The sequence below is a fragment of the Brachionichthys hirsutus genome, chromosome 8 (assembly GCF_040956055.1).
Source record: "Brachionichthys hirsutus isolate HB-005 chromosome 8, CSIRO-AGI_Bhir_v1, whole genome shotgun sequence".
In the NCBI taxonomy this organism is placed as follows: Eukaryota; Metazoa; Chordata; class Actinopteri; order Lophiiformes; family Brachionichthyidae; genus Brachionichthys; species Brachionichthys hirsutus.
The window spans coordinates 15,514,217-15,540,988 of record NC_090904.1 but is presented as its reverse complement, the minus strand read 5'-3'; the positions used below and the strand labels follow the sequence as shown (position 1 = coordinate 15,540,988).

The following is a 26,772-nucleotide window of genomic DNA, read 5'->3' as shown; positions in this document are numbered from 1 at the left end:
GAGACAGAAATGAGGGACGCTGTCCTGCAGCATCTGTTTGAGACAGAAATGAGGGACGCTGTCCTGCAGCATCTGTTTGAGACAGAAATGAGGGACGCTGTCCTGCAGCATCTGTTTGAGACAGAAATGAGGGACGCTGTCCTGCAGCATCTGTTAGAGACAGAAATGAGGGACGCTGTCCTGCAGCATCTGTTTGCTATTTTGCGTTAACTTGTGGACGAAGGGCAGAATACGGGACCGTTAAACCAAACACAATGTTCTGATCCTGTGGCAGAGTAAATGGGTGTCCCGTCATTGTTAGCACAGTGACCCAAAACGTTATACAGTCCTTTGAGTAGCACCGTGAGGTCAGGGAGGGGGGGTCACCTCAAGTCATCCAACAACCATCAAGATTAGTTCAGGGTGGAATGGGTCAGCGAGGCCCCAGATGAAGAGCCCCGTCTGGGGAGTCTGGCGAGGCCTGCGGGCCTCTGTGTCTGAGCCGTTCCGAATGAGTGGGGTGGGTTCAGGAGCAAAGGGGGGGGGGGGGGGGGCACCGAACCCCTGGGCTCATCTGCTACAGGCCCGTGGTACCCAACACGCAGGCCTCAGCCAGCAGCCCAGCGGCAGCAAAGGGTCATGTGTGGCTTTTAAATATTCCATAAATCACTTGTACTTCAGTATCACGTCGACGTGTCTTTGCAACTGCTGCCCTGAATCAGGGCAGAATTTATGGCGTCCAAGCTGAGGATAGGAAGTCCCTTTCATTCTCGTTAGCTAATCAGCCTTTACGCCCTCTGAGCTCACTGAGATGGCCGGAGAACGTCCTCACGTGCAGCTGGTAAATAGATGCGCTGCGGAGAGAAGCACTTCTGTCATGGTGGCGTGTGAGCCTGCAGCGTGAACGCATCATGGAGGTGGACGACAGCGTATCCAGGAAGTCACCGTACGACAACTAACAGAGCAAACTTTAGAGGAAGAGGACCTCACGAGGATCCTGTTACGGACGCCGCATGGCCTTCTCCTGCATCGCACCCCCATTAAAGACACGGCGCAGCCTCGTGTCGTAACGTGATACAGGGCCGGGGAAATAAAGGCAGCGCACGTATCCGTGCACAAAGGATGGACACATGCCGACACGAAAAGCTGCGGTTTTCCTCTGTGGTGTGGCGGCACAAAACTGATTAGGCTTGGTGCGTCAAAAAACAATTCAATTAAAGGAAGAGGCGCATTTAATGCAAACATGAGGAAAGAATGAGGAAATGTTCGTGCATTGTGACAATCTACGAGTAAATCTATGAGCAAAGCGTTTGTAGCGGATCAACGCCTCTAAACAAGCCGTTTCCTTTAACGTTGCAGTAATTACCTCGATATCATTTTGATTGAACCTCATTTAACAGCATTGAAATGGTTGAAATTGATCGTAAACTCGTCCGTTCACACCAGGTCGTTGGTGAAAAGCTGGCAAACGACGCAGTAATGGTACGGGGGGCATTTGAGAGGGGTCATTAATCCGATCTTTTGAGTCTAAAAATAATATTGATAGTGAAGAATATATTAATATTCTGAAGAAAAGCATTCTTCCTTTTGTTTGGGACAATTTTAATGATGATCACATACAACCAGAAAGTTAATGTTGGCTTTCTGGAAAACAATAAAAAACAATACGTTTCGGCACCCCCACGATCGTCACACTTTTTCTGTGAGGCAGACGAGACCGACCCCAGCTGTTGCTGAAGAGATGGGTTCCAGACCCCACAAGAGGACGAGCCTGGATCTGGTAGGAAGGAAGCCGCTCTGGAGGCTGCTCTGGCCTCGGCCCAACTGCACGGAACACAAAGGCGCTGTTTCTCTCAACATGTTTGAACACCCAGTGACCCACTAATCAATTAAAGATGGCGTTTAAAGCAATATTTCCACTCATTTAAAGCCAGCGCTGTTTAACGGGGCATGCGTCTGCAAACACTCACAGACGGGGGCTTTCATCCACTCGGCGCTCTTTTACTGCTCGACATTCTTCTGGTGGGTTTCCCTCTTTAACCAGCCCCTTGTTTAGGGTTATATGACTGAGCCTCATTACTTACAACCCGATGTTCATGTTCATAAAGCAAGGCCAGTGAAGGGAAACCAACGGCAACAGGGAGAGCTCAGTTTGCATCCATGGTCAACGGGAGCATCGGTTTGGGTGTGGGTCTAAAACGGCTCTGATGTGGTTAGTCGCTCTGCTAGCGAGAACAGGTCAGGCCTCGTAAAGATCTTTTCCTTTTCATTGTAAAAATCTGTGTCCCCCCAGAGCGCTCGGCCCACCTGGTCCGTGGGGCGCCTGACTTTTAGCCCGAGACTTTTAGCCTGAGACTTTTAGCCTGAGACTTTTAGCCTGAGACTTTAGGCCTGAGACTTTTAGCCTGAGACTTTTAGCCTGAGACTTTAGGCCTGAGACTTTTAGCCTGAGACTTTTAGCCTGAGACTTTTAGCCTGAGACTTTTAGCTTTCTGGGGGGACTGGGACACGTATTTAATGGGAACAACAGTCGAATTCTGTTTCAGATGATGTCATTGATTGATTGGTTGGACCAGCTGTGAACCTGTGGGCGAGCGGGTCGTCCTATGATCGGAGGGCGCAGATTGGCAGCCTCGCTCCTATCAGTCTGCCCCGGGGCAGCTGCATCTACCCCAGGGCGGCTGTATCTATCCCGGGGCGGCTGTATCTACCCCGGGGCGGCTGTATCTATCCCGGGGCGACTGTATCTACCCCGGGGCGGCTGTATCTACCCCTGGGCAGCTGCATCTACCCCTGGGCGGCTGTATCTACCGCAGGGCGGCTGTATCTACCCCTGGGCGGCTGTATCTACCCCTGGGCAGCTGCATCTACCCCTGGGCGGCTGTATCTACCGCAGGGCGGCTGTATCTACCGCAGGGCGGCTGTATCTACCCCGGGGCGGCTGTATCTATCCCGGGGCGACTGTATCTACCCCGGGGCGGCTGTATCTACCCCTGGGCAGCTGCATCTACCCCTGGGCGGCTGTATCTACCCCTGGGCAGCTGCATCTACCCCTGGGCGGCTGTATCTACCGCAGGGCGGCTGTATCTACCCCTGGGCGGCTGTATCTACCCCTGGGCGGCTGTATCTACCCCGGGGCGGCTGCATCTACCCCAGGGCGGCTGCATCTACCCCGGGGCGGCTGCATCTACCCCGGGGTAGCTGTATCTAATGAATAATCTAATGTAAAGCGTCTTTGAGTGTCCAGAAAAGCTCTCTACAAAACCAACGCATTATTATTACTATTATTATTATTATTGAATTTTGTTTAAAGTTGTCTTCGTTTTATTGTATACTTACTCAAATAAAAACAAAGGATATTAAAAAAATAAAAATACACCCTGGTCCTTTACCAGACACCCTGGTCCTTCAGCAGACACCCTGGTCCTTCAGCAGACACCCTGGTCCTTTACCAGACACCCTGGTCCTTCAGCAGACACCCTGGTCCTTCAGCAGACACCCTGGTCCTTCAGCAGACACCCTGGTCCTTCAGCAGACACCCTGGTCCTTCAGCAGACACCCTGGTCCTTTACCAGACACCCTGGTCCTTCAGCAGACACCCTGGTCCTTCAGCAGACACCCTGGTCCTTTACCAGACACCCTGGTCCTTCAGCAGACACCCTGGTCCTTCAGCAGACACCCTGGTCCTTTACCAGACACCCTGGTCCTTTACCAGACACCCTGGTCCTTCAGCAGACACCCTGGTCCTTCAGCAGACACCCTGGTCCTTTACCAGACACCCTGGTCCTTTACCAGACACCCTGGTCCTTTACCAGACACCCTGGTCCTTCAGCAGACACCCTGGTCCTTCAGCAGACACCCTGGTCCTTTACCAGACACCCTGGTCCTTTACCAGACACCCTGGTCCTTTACCAGACACCCTGGTCCTTCAGCAGACACCCTGGTCCTTCAGCAGACACCCTGGTCCTTTACCAGACACCCTGGTCCTTTACCAGACACCCTGGTCCTTTACCAGACACCCTGGTCCTTCAGCAGACACCCTGGTCCTTCAGCAGACACCCTGGTCCTTCACCAGACACCCTGGTCCTTCAGCAGACACCCTGGTCCTTCAGCAGACACCCTGGTCCTTCAGCAGACACCCTGGTCCTTTACCAGACACCCTGGTCCTTCAGCAGACACCCTGGTCCTTCAGCAGACACCCTGGTCCTTTACCAGACACCCTGGTCCTTCAGCAGACACCCTGGTCCTTTACCAGACACCCTGGTCCTTTACCAGACACCCTGGTCCTTCAGCAGACACCCTGGTCCTTCAGCAGACACCCTGGTCCTTTACCAGACACCCTGGTCCTTCAGCAGACACCCTGGTCCTTTACCAGACACCCTGGTCCTTTACCAGACACCCTGGTCCTTCAGCAGACACCCTGGTCCTTCAGCAGACACCCTGGTCCTTTACCAGACACCCTGGTCCTTCAGCAGACACCCTGGTCCTTCAGCAGACACCCTGGTCCTTTACCAGACACCCTGGTCCTTCAGGTTTAGCATGTTGGCAGCATGCCATGTTTCCCCAGCTGCAAAGGATTGTGGGTTTAACATCTATAAACTTGTTCCGATGCAGTCAAGCTACAAAAGTGAGATTTCAGTTCATGAAGCTTTAAAAGATTGTGGACGACCATAATATGATTCTGTATCGATACCAAAAGCTAATTCAAAAATAGCTTCTTCAGAGCTTGAAGAGCTTTCAAATACTTGAAGAGGATAAAGTTCACATCTCAGGGAAGCTGGTAAATCGTGAAACACAAACGGGCAGAAGACATGAGCGACCATCCGTGTGCAGGAGCGGGGGGATGGTTCCGTCAGTCTGGTCTGTCATGGGTCAATGCTGATTGGCTGAAGCTTAGCGATTGTTGGACAGATGTAAAACAGGAAGAGCGTCTAACAAGGAAACCCGTGATACGGAATGCTCGAATCCATCTTGATGAGCGTTGGAGGACTGTGTGAAAAACACACAAAAGATTTTATACCTGGAAGGAGGGATCCAATCAGGTCATCGGAAATGGGACCCGATCACGAGCTTTCAGACTCGGATGTATATGGATCATTACTTTTAATCAGATCTGGAGTGAGCCCTCTCGACTCCAACAGAAACAGCATCGTGTGCCGCATGACATCACTTCCTGTGTTGAATGCTGCTAAACAGGAAGCAGCTTGAAGCGAGTCTCGTGAGTACGTCCGCGGTGTAGAAGTATTCTGAAGAGGATCAGAGAAACCTGCCGATTGAGCTGCTGTTCATTTGATTATAAATATTCATATCTAATATTTCCTGTTGTACTAGTCCAAGTCCAAAGTGAACAAAGTACTTTATGTATTACTTGAATGTTCGAGCTACACCACAGAAGGGCTCTATTTACGAGTTAAATGTTGAAATAAGATGATAGAATAAAAAATAAGGCACATCCTGGATCCGTTTCTTCACTCCTCTTTATTTTTTTTATGTATTAAAGAAGATCGGATCAGCACCCGGTGTCGGTTCAAAATCAAATGTCTCAAAAATCAAAAATCCTGATCGGGACATCCCTGCCTGGAAACTCAAAATCATAAATATATTAAAAATACTCTATAAGCAATCAGCAAATCAATTTCGTTATTTAAAATGCAAACAAACAAAGTCTACATTCTCAAAAAGCCATTTCAAAACAGTTTCTAAAAACTTTCCTGGTGGCAAATCCACTCCTGATCTATGCAGCTGATCTGCTGCGGTCCCGTCTCCCGGGGCAACGCCGGCGCTGCTACCACAAGGACGCGGAATGAGGCTTGAGACTCCTGCAGCTTAGAGGACAACTGAACCGTTTAATCGTGAAGCTGCTAGTCTGCACTAAAACAACGACTCAACTGGCATCGGCAAGAAGAAATGCATGGCAGTGGGGGAGGGGCGGCGCCGGCGTCACGGTTACTGCCCTGGGCAGAACCACAACATGACAATTGCTAGAGTAAGGACATAAGCGTTAAACATGTCCAACATGAGACTTGGGGGACACATTTCATGTCTGCTACTCTTTGGACTCTGATTTTAGTCCGGCAGCAACACTCGAGTTCAACGTTTTGGTGAAATCCCTCGATTCCCCGTGTCGGGATGTCCAGACGCTTCGTATAATGTTCCTTTTGTTCCTTTTGATTCGTTCAATTTGATGTGTAACTTTGAGTTGCTGGTCTCTGATGCCACTGGGACGTTGGACGAATCAATGATGCTGTGCCTTTAAATGAAAGGATAAAGAAATAAAGCTCAGAAACAAATAAAGATTCGAATGGAGAAAGCAGACGAGACGGGGAAGCTGCACAACAGCAGCTTCCGTCTCGCGCCGCATCGCAGCAGGGGGCGTGGCCTCACCGCCTGGTGAACATCTGGGCAGCTAAAGTCTGTGCCTGGAGGAGCCATGAACCCAATAAGGCACAGAGCATCTCACTGACGAGCTCTACGGAGCGTCGGGAGCCAGGTGACAAACTCAGGCCGTCAACTCATCAATCACTTCAGAGCGTTGTCCACTTTAGCGTCCTTTCAAAGTTACCAACAATATATAATATATCATGAAGTAGGCATCGCTATTATTCTGGCTCCAAAGTATTATCCGATGTTTAAAAAGCATTGAGAGCATCTGCTCAGATCTTTACGTTCAGCCGCGTTTATCTGCTGCAAGGCGTGGCCCACTATGGCAAGGGCTGGATGCAGATCACATGACCAGGCAGGAGGCAGATGAGAGAAATGAGCGTCTCGAGGAGCATCTGGATGAGAGCACAGGGATGCAGCCCATAATGTGGATCCACCGTGCCACCAGGACAACGTCAATCGATTGATTGGCTCATGTGATTGGCCACCGAGGCTGGGGGCGTGGTGAGATTGATCGGGGCGTACGTGATGGAGGCGTAGCAAAATGAGATTGTTGATTGGCATGCAGCCATACTTGGGCGAATATTGAATATATATACAAGTTCAGAATGTCTTTGGTCCAACGGGGGGGGGGGGGGGGGGGCGCCGTGGTGTTCCACAGATCCATTTCCTTCATGAATTCACTCCATAAAAGATGAATACAGTAGTCCCTCATTTTCCGCGGGGGTTACGTTGCAAAGATAATCTCCTAATCTCATTGTGTAGCTACGATGCCAAGACAATAAAGGCTTTCTATTCTATTCTATTCTAAAAACAAGCCGCAATAAGTGAAATCCGCAATGTAGTGATCTTTATTTTATTTTAATTATTATACATGTACATAAATGTTTTAAGGCTGTAAAACCCCTCACCACACACTTTATACACGTTTAACAGTCAGGCATTAATCTAAATAGATTGTTTCAGTATTATAGAATGAAACCAAAGATCAGAACCTTTTCAGAACTAAACATTTGTTTGAGGAATATAAATATATAGTACGTAGAGTAAACGTTTTCCTGTTAATAATGTTAAGGCGTGCAGCTCTTTCTGAAACATAAAAGGAGTCGCTGCTACGACGAGCTCAACGCACTGGCGTGCATCTGTGACTGAGTATATAAATATACGTATGAAAGTATAAAGATGCTTTGACCACACAAAATGGCGGCCAGTTGTCGGTCAGCGCGGGGGGGCGCTTCACGAGGAAGCCGTTGAGCGACGGGGTCTTTGGAACGTAGCTCAACGAGGACCAGCTGTACATCATGCTGCATTTCACCTCTTAACCTCGGGGGGGCGGGGGGGGGGCTTCCGATTCCGATTCAATTGCATTTTACTGAACACAAACCGAACTTGTGCAACAGGTGACACTGCAGGCCTGTGTAGCGCCGCAGCGCAGCATTCTGCTTCCATCGACAGGACAGCCTGAGCCACCGATAAGGCGTATAAAGTACATAAAGTACATAAAGTACATAAAGTATATAATAAGGAAAAAAGGAAAAATGGCCAAAAGCTTTCTACACAAAATAGTGCAGCATGTTTAACATGAATAAATCACAGGTCATTTCTCCTCTCCGCGTCCTTCCTGTCTGACCCACGCTGACCCCCACCATATGTGGCCTTCTTAGCCCTGTCCGTCACTGCCACACGCATGCCCTGAAATCGGGCGGCCCCCGTCTGACCCCGTCTCTCGTGCTCTGTATCGTTCAGCCGCACCGTCCATGGGAGCCTGATCAAAGTGGACCCGGGAAATTAGGATAATAATTAAGTCACAAATATTCTTGAGATCATACCTGCACACGATGACACCCCCCCCCCTCTGAATAACATTCTGCAATCAATTCTGAGAACGAGGCGGTTCAGACCCTGTTTCCCCCTGATATAATCCCCCCCGGAATAATCCCCCCGGTATAACCCCCTGGTATAACCCCCCCGGAATAACCCCCCTGGTATAACCCCCCCGGAATAATCCCCCTGGTATAACCCCCTGGTATAATCCCCCCCGGAAAACCCCCCTGGTATAACCCCCTGGTATAACCCCCCTGGTATAACCCCCTGGTATAATCCCCCCCGGAATAATCCCCCTGGTATAACCCCCCCCGGAATAACCCCCCTGGTATAATCCCCCTGTAATAATCCCCTTGGTATAACCCCCCTGGTATAATCCCCCCCGGAATAATCCCCCTGGTATAACCCCCCCCGGAATAACCCCCCTGTAATAATCCCCTTGGTATAACCCCCCTGGTATAATCCCCCCCGGAATAACCCCCCTGGTATAACCCCGCCGGAATTACCCCCCTGGTATAATCCCCCTGTAATAATCCCCTTGGTATAATCCCCCTGGTATAACCCCCCTGCCAAGAAACAAATTAAAGGCATAAACAGTTCAGTGGGTTAAACTCCAGACCTTAAAACGAGTTGATGATGATGAATATATTTATTAGATAGAATGTTAGAGCAGTACAAGCACAGTCAACAACAGTAGCATGTATTACAGTACAAGCACAGTCACACAGTAGCATGTATTACAGTACAAGTACAGTCAAACATCCTGTCTAAGAGGAGCATTTCTAAAAAGCCCTTGCGGTCTTGTTTCCATTGAAAGTCCTTCGTACATAAATCATCGACATTTAACAATACAAATAAAACTAATATTAAATTACTCAATTGATGCAAAATAACAATAAATTACAAAAACACATAATATGTACAATGTAGGTGGACAAAAAGGGGTGGGTGGGGGGGGGGGGGGGGGTTGATCCGGAGAGAGTCGTGATGACTATCTCCGTTTCTGCCCCCCTGAAAGGTGTATTTTTAGGGCCGTTTTGAAGGAGGCCAAAGAGGTGCATGTTTTGAGGGCGGGAGTCAAACAGTTCCACCCTTGGGGGGCAGTATTGTAAAAAGATGATTTACCCATGTTAGTCCTGTAGGAGGGGGTAATCAGGTTGTTGTTTGAGCTCCCTCTAGTGTTGTGGCTGTGGGTGTCACTAAATCTGTGGAGGTGTTTATTCAGGTATGCAGGGATTGAGGGGACTGAGGGCAGAGCTGCATTGACCATTTTAAATGCCAATCCCATTTTGAGCTGTTTAACCCTGTCTTCTACCCTGAGCCATTTTAGGCTAGCAAAATGTCCAGGAAGAAGGTGGGTCATGGGCCCCAGATTGAGGAGTAGCCGAATCAGTTTGTTTTGGGAGGTTTGGAGCCTGGTTTTCAGGGACATTTTGATGTTTGAATACCAGGAGGTGCTAGCATAGTCAAAGAGGGGCTGAACGAGGCTCCAGCAAGCGTCCGGAGACAAAAGCAGACATTCTGCCCAAAACTCTTGTTCTCTGATTGACTTTTTTGATCACCTTAGTTGCCATACTATCGCCAGACAGGTATTTGTCAAGAACACAGCCCAAATAGGTAATCTCTTCTTTGCTGGAGATTACTGTATTATCGACCTTGAAATCATTAACATTTATCTCACTTAGAGAGTGTTTAGACCCAAAAAGAATAGATTCTGTTTTGCCAAGATGTAGTGACAGTTTGTTATCGGTAAGCCAAGTCCCCGCCCCCTCCACACCGAGTCAGCAACCATCCATAAAAAAATGAGCCATACTTTCTTTATTTGCTGCTTTCATGGAACACTAAAGGAGCGACAGCGATCATTCTCAGTGCGGGACGCGGTAACTAAATCGCCGGCGGTAATTAGGGGGGACATGATGTTTACGTAACCTCCAAGCCTCACAAACCAGACGCAATTATGGGCTCCTGGTCCCCGTGACCCAAGCCCTGCAGCGTAGCACCGCGAAACAACAAGCCTGTGTCCCACGGGTGAGTCTGGTTGGGCGGGGGGGGGCAGGAGCTGAGCTCTTTTCTCAGCTCCCTCTCATGGGAGCGCTCATCGCCTAAACCCGAAGTGACGGTCACTTTAGTGGAGAGGGCGCAGAGACCCCCAGTCTCCGGTTGGCGCCTGAGACAGGAGGGGGGAGGGGGGGCTCATTGTGGCCCAGCGAGAAAGAGGTGCCGGAACCTCATTATAACGCTCAGCTGCACTCACAGGCCCTCATTAACCCGCCACACCAGCGGCGAGCAGCGAAACAGACAACAAGCGTAAAGACGCCACTGGCAGCACAGTGGCGTCTTTCAAGAGCGTCCACATGTCCTTATAGACAGATTACACGGGGTACAAGTACAAGTACAAGTTATCACCGAAGACCAGCCGACTTCAGCCACAAACCACACAGAGATCCAGTAGGTGCAGTTCTAGAGGGTCCCAGGCTGCTCTTTATGAGGCCCGGTACCTACGAGAAGGGGGTGTGGTTAACACCTCAAACCTGGACTTAGAGAATCAATATACTCTATTTGTTAACACTGCAGTCATGATGTGGAGCAGAGACCAGCGCTCCATCACATCAGAGAAGAGAGGAGGAGAGAAGAGAAGAGAAGAGAAGAGGAGAATCTAAAGTATGGAAGAGGACAGATGGAGGCGGAGCCACCTACCAGCTTGGTTCGTGGTGATGTTGACAGCGGCGTACTGAGGCGAGTAGGGGCTCTGATCCGACACGCCGTTGACGGCCTGCACCTCGAACGTGTACTGTGTGTGGGCCAGCAGGTCACTGATGTAGACCCGGGGTTCTGTCAGACCCAGCTGGCGGGGCAGAAACTGGACATTGTCCCCACAGCGGGTGCAGCCTCCCCGGCCCCCACCACAGCTCTTACAGATGATGTTGAAGACGACATCCTCGCGCCCCCCCGAGTCCCGGGGAGGCATCCAGTCCAGCATCACAGAGGTTTCATTCACGCTGGAGATGACCGTCTGAGGAGCTGAAGGGACGGCTGGAAAACACAGGACAGACAAACGTAACAGGAAGGCTGAGACAGACGAGTACTGCTCGTCCTCGGAGACCAGCAGCGGAAACAACAGAAGCTTCCCTGCTTCAAGGTTTTACACTAAAATGTTGAGTACCTTTCTGGATCTGAAACAGAATCAGCACATCCTCGAGCCCCAGTCTTACTGAATGAAAACTCATTTATGAACTTTTCAAACACACATTTATTGATTTCTTTGACCGCTTGGAGGGGGGGGGGGGGGGGGATAAGCCGTAAAAACAAACATGGCCATATTTAGTAAAGGTGATGCTGTGAATCTGTCAGCAGCCAGCAGCCGCCGCCTTGTTGCCGTGGTGTTAATATTAGCTCTAATATTCACTTCCCTCAGGAAACATATCGAGGCTATTAACCGCTAAATATTTCAATGTGTTCACCAGCGAGTCTCCAGCTGTGTCTCTGCTGTTTGATGCTGGACAGGTACTATACACTAGCTTTGATACCGGATACAAAGATTTGATACCGGATGCAGCTGCCTGCGAGGTCAGGCTGACTAGGGCAGTGGAAATGAATCCAAACGAGAAAGCAATAAAACTAAACTGGTTGTAATGTCAGCTAGTGTAGTAGCCAAGACCACACCCACCGAGACCAAGACATTATCAAGACTAGAGAGAATGGAGACCGAGACATTTGGAGGTCGAGACTGACACAAGACCGAGACATTTGGACACAAGCTGCGTCCAGTGACGCTTCACACAAGCTGCGTCCAGTGACGCGTCACACAAGCTGCGTCCAGTGACGCTTCACACAAGCTGCGTCCAGTGACGCTTCACACAAGCTGCGTCCAGTGACGCGTCACACAAGCTGCGTCCAGTGACGCTTCACACAAGCTGCGTCCAGTGACGCTTCACACAAGCTGCATCCAGTGACGCTTCACACAAGCTGCGTCGAGTGACGCGTCACACAAGCTGCATCCAGTGACGCGTCACACAAGCTGCGTCCAGTGACGCTTCACACAAGCTGCGTCCAGTGACGCTTCACACAAGCTGCGTCCAGTGACGCGTCACACAAGCTGCGTCCAGTGACGCTTCACACAAGCTGCGTCCAGTGACGCTTCACACAAGCTGCATCCAGTGACGCTTCACACAAGCTGCATGCAGTGACGCTTCACACAAGCTGCGTCCAGTGACGCGTCACACAAGCTGCGTCCAGTGACGCGTCACACAAGCTGCGTCCAGTGACGCGTCACACAAGCTGCGTCCAGTGACGCTTCACACAAGCTGCGTCCAGTGACGCTTCACACAAGCTGCATGCAGTGACGCTTCACACAAGCTGCGTCCAGTGACGCTTCACACAAGCTGCATCCAGTGACGCGTCACACAAGCTGCGTCCAGTGACGCTTCACACAAGCTGCATCCAGTGACGCGTCACACAAGCTGCGTCCAGTGACGCTTCACACAAGCTGCGTCCAGTGACGCTTCACACAAGCTGCATCCAGTGACACTTCATACAAGCTGCGTCCAGTGACGCGTCACACAAGCTGCGTCCAGTGAGGCGTCACACAAGCTGCGTCCAGTGACGCTTCACACAAGCTGCGTCCAGTGACGCTTCATACAAGCTGCATCCAGTGACACGTCACACAAGCTGCGTCCAGTGACGCGTCACACAAGCTGCGTCCAGTGACGCGTCACACAAGCTGCGTCCAGTGGCGCTTCACACAAGCTGCATCCAGTGACGCGTCACACAAGCTGCGTCCAGTGACGCTTCACACAAGCTGCGTCCAGTGACGCTTCATACAAGCTGCATCCAGTGACGCGTCACACAAGCTGCGTCCAGTGACGCTTCACACAAGCTGCGTCCAGTGACGCGTCACACAAGCTGCGTCCAGTGACGCTTCACACAAGCTGCGTCCAGTGACGCTTCACACAAGCTGCGTCCAGTGACGCGTCACACAAGCTGCATCCAGTGACGCATCACACAAGCTGCATCCAGTGACGCTTCACACAAGCTGCATCCAGTGACGCATCACACAAGCTGCATCCACTGACGCTTCACACAAGCTGCATGCAGTGACGCTTCACACAAGCTGCATCCAGTGACGCGTCACACAAGCTGCGTCCAGTGACGCGTCACACAAGCTGCGTCCAGTGACGCTTCATACAAGCTGCGTCCAGTGACGCGTCACACAAGCTGCGTCCAGTGAGGCGTCACACAAGCTGCGTCCAGTGACGCTTCACACAAGCTGCGTCCAGTGACGCTTCATACAAGCTGCATCCAGTGACACGTCACACAAGCTGCGTCCAGTGACGCGTCACACAAGCTGCGTCCAGTGACGCGTCACACAAGCTGCGTCCAGTGGCGCTTCACACAAGCTGCATCCAGTGACGCGTCACACAAGCTGCGTCCAGTGACGCTTCACACAAGCTGCGTCCAGTGACACGTCACACAAGCTGCGTCCAGTGACGCTTCATACAAGCTGCATCCAGTGACGCGTCACACAAGCTGCGTCCAGTGACGCATCACACAAGCTGCGTCCAGTGACGCTTCATACAAGCTGCGTCCAGTGACGCGTCACACAAGCTGCATCCAGTGACGCGTCACACAAGCTGCGTCCAGTGACGCGTCACACAAGCTGCATCCAGTGACGCTTCACACAAGCTGCATCCAGTGACGCTTCACACAAGCTGCGTCCAGTGACGCGTCACACAAGCTGCATCCAGTGACGCGTCACACAAGCTGCGTCCAGTGACGCGTCACACAAGCTGCATCAAGTGACGCTTCATACAACCTGCGTCAAGTGACGCGTCACACAAGCTGCGTCAAGTGACGCTTCATACAACCTGCGTCCAGTGACGCGTCACACAAGCTGCATCCAGTGACGCTTCATTCAAGCTGCGTCAAGTGACGCGTCACACAAGCTGCGTCCAGTGACGCGTCACACAAGCTGCATCCAGTGACGCGTCACACAAGCTGCGTCCAGTGACGCGTCACACAAGCTGCATCAAGTGACGCTTCATACAACCTGCGTCAAGTGACGCGTCACACAAGCTGCGTCCAGTGACGCTTCATTCAAGCTGCGTCAAGTGACGCGTCACACAAGCTGCGTCCAGTGACGCGTCACACAAGCTGCGTCCAGTGACGCATCACACAAGCTGCGTCCAGTGACGCTTCACACAAGCTGCATCCAGTGACGTGTCACACAAGCTGCATCCAGTGACGTGTCACACAAGCTGCATCCAGTGACACGTCACACAAGCTGCGTCCAGTGACGCTTCACACAAGCTGCGTCCAGTGACGCGTCACACAAGCTGCATCAAGTGACGCGTCACACAAGCTGCATCAAGTGACGCTTCACACAAGCTGCATCCAGTGACGCGTCACACAAGCTGCATCCAGTGACGCGTCACACAAGCTGCATCCAGTGACGCGTCACACAAGCTGCGTCCAGTGACGCATCACACAAGCTGCGTCCAGTGACGCTTCACACAAGCTGCATCCAGTGACGTGTCACACAAGCTGCATCCAGTGACGTGTCACACAAGCTGCGTCCAGTGACGCTTCACACAAGCTGCATCCAGTGACGTGTCACACAAGCTGCATCCAGTGACGTGTCACACAAGCTGCATCCAGTGACACTTCACACAAGCTGCATCCAGTGACACTTCACACAAGCTGCATCCAGTGACGCATCACACAAGCTGCATCAAGTGACGCTTCACACAAGCTGCATCCAGTGACGTTTCATACAAGCTGCATCCAGTGATGTGTCACACAAGCTGCGTCCAGTGACAAACGTTTCTTTCTTTTTTTTATGTTCAAAATAAACTAAACTAAGAATTTTTTTTCTGCACTGCAAAGAAACCTTGAAGGAGCTTGGTTCTGATGGGGTTGGCTGCGAGGAGAACTTAAATATGGTCCAAGCTCAGAGACGCCGTCCTTTCTCTGGGCTCCGAGTCCGTGTCCCAAGCGGCCAATGTCCCGTCCCTCAGGACGCCCATTGACATTCTCTCCTTCTCCACCCTGGTGTCCACTTGGTCAAGTGTTTTCTTAGCATCTATTCTTGACAGCTCTCTCATGGAGGATCATATCGAGTTACTGCTGCGGAGCGAACCCTCATGCCCCCCCCCCCCCCCCCCCCCGTTGAGAGAGTCTTAGCAGCAAGGCATTATGGGCTGGAAACTTTCCACATGGCGCTGCACGTTGAGCGACAGGCCAAACAAACAAACACCGAGAGCTGCTTATCTCCTGCAGACATGTGCACCTCATTATGGAGGACGCTCCCCAGGACTAACGAGAGAAACGATTCCATCCGAGCTGGGAATCGACCGCGTCTCATTTTTATAGGCGGTAATTAACAGATCTCCGGCTCTGGATCGAAGCCCACTGGAGCGCCCTGTCCCCCATACAGGACATGGAAACATAACTCCTCCCTGGCAACTCCTTTGAGGGGGGGACTAATATCCCCTCCATTAGCTGGGGGCCCGCTCTGATGGGCCCGCCCCCCCCCCCGCTTTAATCAGGCCGGGCCCTGCTGCGCTTCATGCGGGTGGCGTGACGCTGCTGCCGTCTCATTCACAACAGCTGCTCGACTCCCAGAGCAAGGCTTATGCAAATGTCCTTTGTTGGCGGCCATCAAACCTTTTCCCTCCTCTTCCATTTAAACCGGTGGGGGGGGGGGGGGTGAGGACCAAAAAAAAAACACTGACAGGTCTTCTCTCAGTCAACACTGTTTTGGTTTTTAGACCACACTCTACATCCAGATTTATTATTTTAACAATGATCCTCTCTCCAGTTCTTCTTCGTTCACTCACGCTTCGCCCCTCCCTCCCTTGCTCGCCCATTGCTACAGTGCTCCCTTCTGGCTCTCTCTTTTGTTTCAACCTCTGTGTGAGCTTCAGATTCAAATTCAGACAGCTTCATTGGCGTGACAAGAGAGTGTCTAGCCGGGACTCGTTCTCTCGGCGTGCCCCTTCCCCGGTGACCTCTGGCCTGGGCTGTGTGGAGGGGCACCTGAGGCCTGCACCGGGTCCGATCCATGGACAGACACACTATGGCACGTCAGCATCGTGCTGATGTGAGGGACAGCTCTGACAGGACGACCAGAAACATCCGACCACTGCGCCTTGAACCCAGGCTATGTGGGTGGGTGTTCGTGTGGGGTTTTAGCAGAGCATTTCAGAGCTCACAAAATAAAATCAGAGTGATCACAAAATAAAATCAGTGACACACGTACTTGTACACGGCATCTGGAAAGGATCCGAGTCGGTGCGATAGTATCCGTTGCGGCAGACGCAGTTGATGGCGCCTTCGCTGGTGGTGCGGCTGTTGATGGGACACTGCATACAGGGCCCGTCCCCCTGAGTTGGTTTAAAGAAACCCGATGGACAGGCTAAAAGACACAGGGAGACACGAAGGACAACTTAGAGTAGGAATCCAAACACCTGTCGGTAAATGGTGACAGTATTAGCAGTAAGACGAGTGAAGTATAGATGCAGTCGGTCGTTCAAACATATGCAATACCAGAAAGCGGTGGGAGAATGTCCCGCCCCCACCCGAGGACCCAGCGCGCCGTTTCTACGCTGCATTTCGACAGTCTGAAGCCGTGTGGTGAAGCTCGCCCGTTTGGGGAGCGAGCAGTTCCTCCACAGTCCACACGGTGCATCCTCAGCGACCGCAACGCACGCCACGTTTTTCAAATCTATCTAGAGCGACATTTCAGTGAGCGGAAGGGGAATCATCTCGCAGCATCTAACCTGGCTTCTTGTTTTACAACAGAAGCCGTGAAGTGACCGAAGCCACTGAAACACAGACCAACGTGTGAGTACATGCGAGTACACATCGGCGTAGCGGCTATAAATACACAGCAGCAGTATTTGTGTCAGCCTGAATTATTCACTCTGCTCCAGTTGCCTGAGAAACCTCCAAAGTGCCCTGCTTTCAGGCAGGAGGACGTCACAGTAGAACACACACGTGCACACACACACACACACACATGCGCATGGGATGGATCTGTTTCTTTGGCAAAGCAAGTGATGACAAACTAAACTGGATCTCTGTGAAACTGCCTTCTCCTTTCGGCTTCAGGTGATCCAACTCACACCTGCCCCGCCGAAAAACGAGCAGACTCCCCAGTGTTCAGGCAGACATGTCAGCGGTCCAACATGTCCTCACGAGGGACACGCCAGGTTTCACAGGTTAAAGCAGCCCCCCAGGTGTCATCAGGCCGCTTTCACAGTATCAGTAAACACGAGACGCTAAGTCTGGACCAAGGAGACACATTAAAGGGGACATATTATAAAAACTCACTTTTCCATGTTTCTACACTATTCTGGTGCAAGAAAAGAGATAAATAAACCAACTTCTGAACTTGGATTTTCTACAAAATGACGTAGTTTCTATTTAAACGGCTTCAATGCATATTTTACAAGACAGGAATTTTAAAGCCTCCATTATAAGTAAATGAGAAAATCCAGAATGTTCTGTATCCGGATCGCTCTCAGAATTAAGCAGGTTTTAATTTATACTAACTTGTTTTCATCAAGATCCATCGAGACGAGCAAAGAAGCATCGTCAAAAACACGACCGAAAGATCTTCTCCGTGCGTATCAGGCACATGATTGATCGGGGGAGGGGGGGGGGCACAGAGTGAAACATGAGGCCTGGACATTCACACTGTCAGTCAGCGGGTGTGTGAATGAGGCCGGGGCAGCAGCTACGTGGAGGGGGGGCTGGGTTGAAATACCTGGGCGTGGGGAGGTCTGACGGGAGAGCAGCAGCAGAGGAGACAGCATGGGGGGGGGGGGGGTAACGATGGAGACAAAGAGACGAGCGGTGGGGAAGCGCTGTGTTTGGGAGCTTTCAGCTAGCGGCTGCTGCAACAGTCAGCAAGCTGCACAGCAAACAGAGCGATTTTAAAATCTGCTTGGGGGGTCAAATAAACACAAATGATTAGCGCCAATAAAGCCCCATGATGCATTGCTACAGCCATTATATAAAAACATGCCTTACCAAAAGGGATCATGGGGCCTATGGCTGCTTTGCTCTCATGATATAAACATGTCTTTTTATAGGGATCGACCGATAATCGAACGTTAACTGACCGATAATCGACGGTAATCGACCGATAATCGACCGATAATCAACCGACAACTGACCGATAATCGACCGATAATCGAACGTTAACTGACCGATAATCGACGGTAATCGACCGATAATCGACCGATAATCAACCGACAACTGACCGATAATCGACCGATAATCGAACGTTAACTGACCGATAATCGACGGTAATCGACCGATAATCGACCGATAATCGACGATAATCGAACGTTAACTGACCGATAATCGACGTAATCGACCGACAACTGACCGATAATCGACCGATAGTCGACGATAGTTGAACGTTAACTGACCGATAATCGACCGATAATCGACCGACAACTGACCGATAATCGACCGATAATCGAACGTTAACTGACCGATAAAATGTTCTTTTGCCTTACGAGATTAAAGTGTAATTGCACATCCACTCCAGTAGTTGGCAGTGGGACCCTGATTGTCAGAGTGCGTGCAGGGAGGATTAGCAGAAGAAGAGCGGTCGTAAACAATCTACGGTGGGAGAAGAAGAAAGACCTGACTTCCTCATTTTCTGTTGCAGACGAAAAAAAATGGTAATAAAGTTATTCTTTGTTGTAAGTTGATCTATATTTCTTTCTTTTTCATATTACTTTGTATGTTAATAAGGATACAAAAGTGTTTTTTTTTTTCGGGGGGGGGGGGGGGGGGGGGGCAGAAATGTTTTGAGAAGCACTGCTTTAGTCTCACTTTATTCTCACTTTATTCTCACTTTAGTCTATCTTTACGGGCGGCCGTGGCTCAGTTGGTAGAGCGGGTCGTCCAGTGATCAGGAGGTCGGTGGTCCTAATCCCAGCTCTGACTGTCTGCATGTCGAAGTGTCCTTGGGCAAGACACTGAACCCCAAATTGCTCCCAGTGGGTCTGGCAGCACCTTGCATGGCAGCAGTCGCCCACTGGAGGGTGAATGTGTGTGAATGGGTGAATGTGAGGCCTCATGTAAAGCGCTTTGAGCACCGCGAAGCGGTGGAAAAAGTGCTTTATAAGTGCAGAACATTTACCATTTATTCTCACAGTCTCAAACTGTGAACAAACCTGAGACACATAACTGTGTCGGGCCAGTTCCCTTCAAGCGGAGACGGGTTCAGACATCTCTCTGTTATTATTTGGGGAAACTCCGCTTGAATTTTGCGGGCTGTGAAGTCGTCTCATGTCGGACGCAGAGAAGCAGAGATGCAGAGTGTGTGATTAAAACAACCCATTAGCACTTCAGATTGCTGCTTTAGCATGTGGAAGCTAAAGCTAACGTCAGATCTCCTTCTGGGGAGAGGAATTAACTCGTGATTGATCTCATTCGTGACAGCGTCTAAAAATGGCAGGTATTTCTGGCAGGTCTCTGGGGATGGCCAACGTGGAGCCGAGAAGACAAAGAGAGACGGCAGACCGGCTCCGAAGGGGCCGCAGGCAGACACCAGACTCAAAAGCGTGAATACGGAGTGAATCGTTGTTTAATCATTTAAAAGCAGGAATTGTGTTGCTTTGATCTCAGAACTCAATCTGGAGGACAGAATCACCGAGCTACTACACATGACGTTTAACATTTAGCAACATCAAGTCTTTAATTAGGGGCTTTAGCTCCACTCTCAGAATAAACGGGGCTGCGAGGGGCACAACGCTACGCCAGGCCGCCAGCCAGCTTTTACAGCCGGCAATTTGCTGCCTGTTTCAAAGGTTTACTAAAAAAATTACAGCCAGAGAGATTTATAGCGCTCGGAAGACGAGAGCTAGCAAAGACGGAACATCCTGTAGGCGCGTTCAGATGTGAGCAACGGTGTCCGTGTGTCTGAGAGAATAAAAGCTCTCAGAAAGAGGGGACAGACAGACAGGCAGACAGACAGGCAGGCAGACAGACAGACAGACAGGCAGACAGACAGACAGGCAGACAGACAGGCAGGCAGACAGACAGACAGACAGGCAGACAGACAGGCAGGCAGACAGACAGACAGGCAGACAGACAGGCAGACAGACAGGCAGGCAGACAGACGGACCGAGGAAAGCAGTGGCCACACAAGGACGGAGCTTCCTGGCTGCCGCTCTACGCTGATTCCAGCTCATCCAACCTATTGAATAATAACCCGACCCCCCCCCCCCCCTCCCCCCAAGCAGCCATCATAGCGGGAACAGACTCGATTCAACCCTCCCCCCAAAACGGCTTTAATGAAGAGAACACAGCCTCACCGCAGAGACAAGAGGGACAAAGGTGTGTGTGTGAGTGTGTGTGTGTGTGTGTGTGTGTGTGTGTGTGTGTGTGTGTGAGTGAGTGTGTGTGTGTGTGTGTGAGTGAGTGTGTGTGTGTGTGTGTGTGTGAGTGTGTGTGTGTGTGTGTGTGTGTGTGTGAGTGTGTGTGTGTGTGTGTGTGTGTGTGAGTGAGTGTGTGTGTGTGTGTGTGTGTGAAAGAGAAAGGCCTGGAGGCGTAAAAAATAATCAAAGGTACCAGCTTTAGTGAGCACAGCAGGAAAAAGCGCTGAAAGCGCTGAACAAGTCTCGCATCGGACGGGCCGGTTTCCCTGTAGGCCATTGTGACCAAAGAGGCACAAGCACGGGGGCCATCGACACGGGGGCCATCGACACGGGGGCCATCGACACAGGGGCCATCGACACGGGGGCCATCGACACGGGGGCCATCGCAGCGGGGCCATCGCAGCGGGGCCATCGACACGGGGGCCATCGACACGGGGGCCATCGACACGGGGGCCATCGACACGGGGGCCATCGACACGGGGGCCATCGCAGCGGGGCCATTGCAGCGGGGCCATCGACACGGGGGCCATCGACACGGGGCCATTGCAGCGGGGCCATTGCAGCGGGGCCATTGCAGCGGGGCCATTGCAGCGGGGCCATTGCAGCGGGGCCATTGCAGCGGGGCCATCGCAGCGGGGCCATCGCAGCGGGGCCATCGCAGCGGGGCCATTGCAGCGGGGCCATTGCAGCGGGGCCATTGCAGCGGGGCGTGCTCCTTAACAGGAGAGGGCGCTAACACAAGCCGCTAGCTAGCTCCTGCTCCTCGCAGCCTGAGACCACAAACTACCGGCCGCAGAGCGTGGCCTCGTGAACCAACAGTCAAGGCCACAGATGAACCGGGCGACAGTCTCGGCGCTGGGGGGTGACACTAGCCAAGCTCCCCCAATTCAATCGCTGCCTAATTCAAGACATTTAGACAACTGCCCCCCCCCAAAGACGCCTGGTGCTCTGCGACGCTGCCAGAGCTGTGCCGGTCAGGGTGACCAGCGACTCTGGACCTCAGAGACAGGCTCACCTCAACAGATGGTGCGTTTCGCTTTGAACAACCACGACCCCCCCCCCCCCCCCCCCAGGGACAGACAAAGCGTGACTTAAACATTCAACGGCAATTTGTCAAACCTGTCAACTAAAACTGTTTCAAGCAGTATGGCGTATTGTGGAAATGAGTACTGGGAAAGTACTGGGAAAGTACGCCATACTGGGGAAAGTACTGGGAAAGTACCCTTATTGGGTTCTGAGGACGGCGGGCAGTGAAAGGGGGTTGACAGGTGTGATTCTGAGCTTTTAACTTTGGCAGAAAAGGCCATCCTGCCTCAGAACTCAGAAAGCTGCCTCAATGTTCTAGACACGAACCTGAACGTGTTCCTGGGAGGAGGGACGTGGAGGCGACTGAGAAGTGAGCGTTCCTTCTGTGTGGCTCAGCCTCTGCAGCTGTTACACCCCCCCCCAACACAGCAGGCTGCCCTGAGACGGATCAGGATCAGGAGCCAACGTGAGCAGCAGATTAGCTGGAGATGTGGGACACCTGGGAAACGTCCTCCAGAGGGCCCAGCCTCAGACAGAAGACACATCATCTTCCTGGAATAAATATAGAAACAGAAAACCTGCTGCTGGAAGCCCACTCTGGCCTCGGTCCAGGGAACAGCTTCAGCTGGGGCGGGGGCACATCTTACGTCCCACATCACAACGACTGGCATTTACAAGGACACAGAGGAGTAGAGCATAAAGAATAATATTTCTTATTAGCCATTAATAGCATCAGCAGGACGCAGATGTCAAAGCCGTGCGCGATTTATTCATCACAGAAACACCGAACGAGGACTCGGAGAGAAACACGAGTTCCCAGTTTACTCACAAACTCTTACATTGAAACAGCCCCCCAGTGAAGAAACAGCCCCCATTTGGCTATTGGTAACTAACGATCAATGAATGAATCCAGTCACGTGCCACCACTTTGGTGCATTGTAGTGAAAGGACACGTTTCTGTGCGGCTGTGGAGACAGTCCTTCACTCCCATGTGGACGTGAGTTTGAAGACGCCCGACGCCGGCAGAGCGGTTCTCCGCTCAAGACCACAAGATCAGCAGGTCATAAATACCGAAGGCAAAAAGGAGTCTGTGAAAACTCTGTTCACCGCAGTCTCATAACGACCATCTGTCAATGGAGGAGGACACGGAGGACACGGAGACGAAGCTGGAGACGAAGCCGGAGCCTTACATGCCGCACAGCAATAAAGAAAGGAATTCTGACTGCTCTCCCCCCCAAGAAAATGGGGGGGGTGGAATCACAGAGCTGCGAGCCTACTCACAGGGTAGGACGATGGACAAGACCAGGAGGCGGGCCGCGGAGGAAGCGTCATTTCACGCAGGCAGATCACTTGACAGCTTGATCTCCGGAGGACGGACGGGTCCGACCGGGTCCAACCGGGTCCGACCGGGTCCAACCGGGTTCAACCGGGTTCAACCGGGTTCGACCGGGTTCGACCGGGTCCGACCGGGTCCAACCGGGTTCGACCGGGTCCGACCGGGTCCGACCGGGTCCGACCGGGTCCGACCGGGTTCGACCGGGTCCGACCGGGTCCGACCGGGTCCGACCGGGTTCCAGTCCACTGAGCTGCCGATGGCTGGGGTGTGGCAGGAGGCCGGCCTCGATGTCGACTTAAGAGTGTGTGTAGCTGCCGACATTACCAGATGTGTGGGAAAGACAGACACGGCTCTCAGCCAACCGGCCACCAAATGAGTCTCTGTCCTCAGACGAGGGACATTTCCTCATGTGCAACGCGAAGGCAAGGCAGGCCTGAAGACACGCCTCCTGTTTAAAGTCGAGCATCGGCCATGTCCTCCGTCTTCACAGACGTCTCGCCGTTCCGTGCCGCGCGGCTGAAACCAGACGCTGCACTTTCACTCTCGTGTAACACCAAAGGTCAGCGATTGTGACAGCCAGAAAGGAGACAATAATCCTGGGGGGGTCACATTCAAAAGCGGTGAGGAGATGGTGAGACTTTGGAGCTATCAAATGTTAAGGCCAACAAAAGAATCTGAGCAGACCGGACCCACCCTCAGCCCGAACGGATCACCTGCTGGATGCACGGCAACACCCGCCCACCGGCCAATAGCAAGGCGGCACAGCGCGGCATCCCGCAAACACTCACTCGGGTTACACTCTCCACACACTGTTCACCCCGAAGACGACTCGTCCTCCTGAGTCTTGACCGGGCCTGCCAGAGCGTCAGCATCCCAAACTCCCACATGAGCCCGTTTCTCAAGGACGTCCAGTTGCTAAGGCAACAGCAGCCATCGCCATGTAAGGCAGCTTCCCCGACTCTGTTCTGCAGGCTGCTCCCGGACCCTGCAGCCCCGATCACAACGTCAGACTGCTGATGACAATGGGGGAGGGCGCATGGGAAAGAAGGTGGGGGCTAGAAATGGTCCAGGAGTTCGTAGCGTGAGAGAAGGGGACAAAAGAAAGACAAATTATATTTAGGAGCTCGTCGAAATGCGTCAAAAAGCAATCTGTTTCATGCTCATGTTCCCATCCTCGGCCGGGGGGGGGACTGCTGGGGGGGGGGGGTCACCAAAACCCAAACAACAGCAGCAAACAGCAGCTTGAAGCTTCAAGCTGGATGCACCGTCACACGTTCACCGGGACTCGGGACCAGTCCGACATTGATTCATCTTCAACAAGGGATCTGTGAGCGATTCGTCGCCGCTGCATCCTTAACCCCGATAAGGGGGGGGGGGGGGGGGGGGGGGGCTTTCTGGCTGCTCTCCCTTCCATTTGTCCTAATCAATGGAAGCTGCTCAACTCAGACCTGGGGGGTCAGAGACACTAAGTACCCAGCTCACACAGAGGGACCGGGCCAATGCTGGAGTGAGGTGGAATACAGGCAAGTCCCGTTACCGTAGCAACCCGGTGGCTCTTCTTCCCTTGTTATGTTGGTTGGTTGGCTCTTTTCAGATTTGTGCTCGACAGTCGCTTCTCGTCATTCAGACTGGAGTAAACACAACGGAGTCAGGACACGATCCAGTCCGAGTCCTGCCGAAGACGATCCAGTCCGAGTCCTGCCGAAGACGATCCAATCCGTGTCCTGCCGAAGACGATCCAGTCCGAGTCCTGCCGAAGACGATCCAATCCGTGTCCTGCCAAAGACAATCCAGTCCGTGTCCTGCCGAAGACGATCCAATCCGTGTCCTGCCGAAGACGATCCAATCCGTGTCCTGCCGAAGACGATCCAGTCCGAGTCCTGCCGAAGACGATCCAGTCCGTGTCCTGCCGAAGACGATCCAGTCCGAGTCCTGCCGAAGACGATCCAATCCGTGTCCTGCCGAAGACGATCCAGTCCGAGTCCTGCCTAAGACGATCCAGTCCGAGTCCTGCCGAAGACGATCCAGTCCGAGTCCTGCCGAAGACGATCCAGTCCGAGTCCTGCCGAAGACGATCCAGTCCGAGTCCTGCCGAAGACGATCCAATCCGTGTCCTGCCGAAGACGATCCAGTCCGTGTCCTGCCGAAGACGATCCAGTCCGAGTCCTGCCGAAGACGATCCAATCCGAGTCCTGCCGAAGACGATCCAATCCGTGTCCTGCCGAAGACGATCCAGTCCGTGTCCTGCCGAAGACGATCCAATCCGTGTCCTGCCGAAGACGATCCAATCCGTGTCCTGCCGAAGACGATCCAATCCGAGTCCTGCCGAAGACGATCCAGTCCGTGTCCTGCCGAAGACGATCCAGTCCGAGTCCTGCCGAAGACGATCCAATCCGTGTCCTGCCGAAGACGATCCAATCCGTGTCCTGCCGAAGACGATCCAATCCGTGTCCTGCCGAAGACGATCCAGTCCGTGTCCTGCCGAAGACGATCCAGTCCGAGTCCTGCCGAAGACGATCCAGTCCGTGTCCTGCCGAAGACGATCCAGTCCGAGTCCTGCCGAAGACGATCCAATCCGTGTCCTGCCGAAGACGATCCAGTCCGAGTCCTGCCGAAGACGATCCAGTCCGAGTCCTGCCGAAGACGATCCAGTCCGAGTCCTGCCGAAGACGATCCAGTCCGAGTCCTGCCGAAGACGATCCAGTCCGAGTCCTGCCGAAGACGATCCAGTCCGAGTCCTGCCGAAGACGATCCAATCCGTGTCCTGCCGAAGACGATCCAATCCGTGTCCTGCCGAAGACGATCCAGTCCGTGTCCTGCCGAAGACGATCCAATCCGTGTCCTGCCGAAGACGATCCAGTCCGAGTCCTGCCGAAGACGATCCAATCCGTGTCCTGCCGAAGACGATCCAGTCCGAGTCCTGCCGAAGACGATCCAATCCGTGTCCTGCCGAAGACGATCCAGTCCGTGTCCTGCCGAAGACGATCCAGTCCGAGTCCTGCCGAAGACGATCCAGTCCGTGTCCTGCCGAAGACGATCCAGTCCGTGTCCTGCCGAAGACGATCCAGTCCGAGTCCTGCCGAAGACGATCCAATCCGTGTCCTGCCGAAGACGATCCAGTCCGAGTCCTGCCGAAGACGATCCAATCCGTGTCCTGCCGAAGACGATCCAATCCGTGTCCTGCCGAAGACGATCCAGTCCGAGTCCTGCCGAAGACGATCCAGTCCGAGTCCTGCCGAAGACGATCCAGTCCGAGTCCTGCCGAAGACGATCCAGTCCGAGTCCTGCCGAAGACGATCCAGTCCGTGTCCTGCCGAAGACGATCCAGTCCGAGTCCTGCCGAAGACGATCCAGTCCGAGTCCTGCCGAAGACGATCCAATCCGAGTCCTGCCGAAGACGATCCAATCCGTGTCCTGCCGAAGACGATCCAATCCGAGTCCTGCCGAAGACGATCCAGTCCGAGTCCTGCCGAAGACGATCCAGTCCGAGTCCTGCCGAAGACGATCCAGTCCGAGTCCTGCCGAAGACGATCCAGTCCGAGTCCTGCCGAAGACGATCCAGTCCGAGTCCTGCCGAAGACGACGGGGATACAACACGGCCTGTTGTCTTTTGGATCTGATGGATGTCGAATTTATTACAACTGTCTCTCCTGGCTACTTGTTTGTTGTGGATTCTTTGAGGGCCACTTTCCATGTGGGACCGTTTCCTCGTGGCCTACCAGTTGTCGGCAATCTGGACCTCAACCACTGGTATTTGAAGGAGGGAGGAACTTTAGCTGATGTCCGGGGGGGGGCACTAACATATCTTTCCCCTGTGAGTCACAGCAC

The 26,772-nt window shown here is 52.5% G+C and overlaps 1 protein-coding gene across 1 annotated transcript in view; it reads right to left on the bottom strand.

Moving 5' to 3' along the window:
* Window positions 1-26,772, bottom strand: part of ephb2b (eph receptor B2b) — a 66,376-nt gene that overhangs the window by 21,201 nt on the left and 18,403 nt on the right. Inside the window, exons 4-5 of the mRNA XM_068742174.1 lie at window positions 16,442-16,597; window positions 10,882-11,217 (exon numbers count right to left, since the gene is read on the bottom strand). Of these exons, the coding sequence (XP_068598275.1) occupies window positions 10,882-11,217; window positions 16,442-16,597 (492 nt within the window). The remainder of the gene's footprint in view (window positions 1-10,881; window positions 11,218-16,441; window positions 16,598-26,772) is intronic.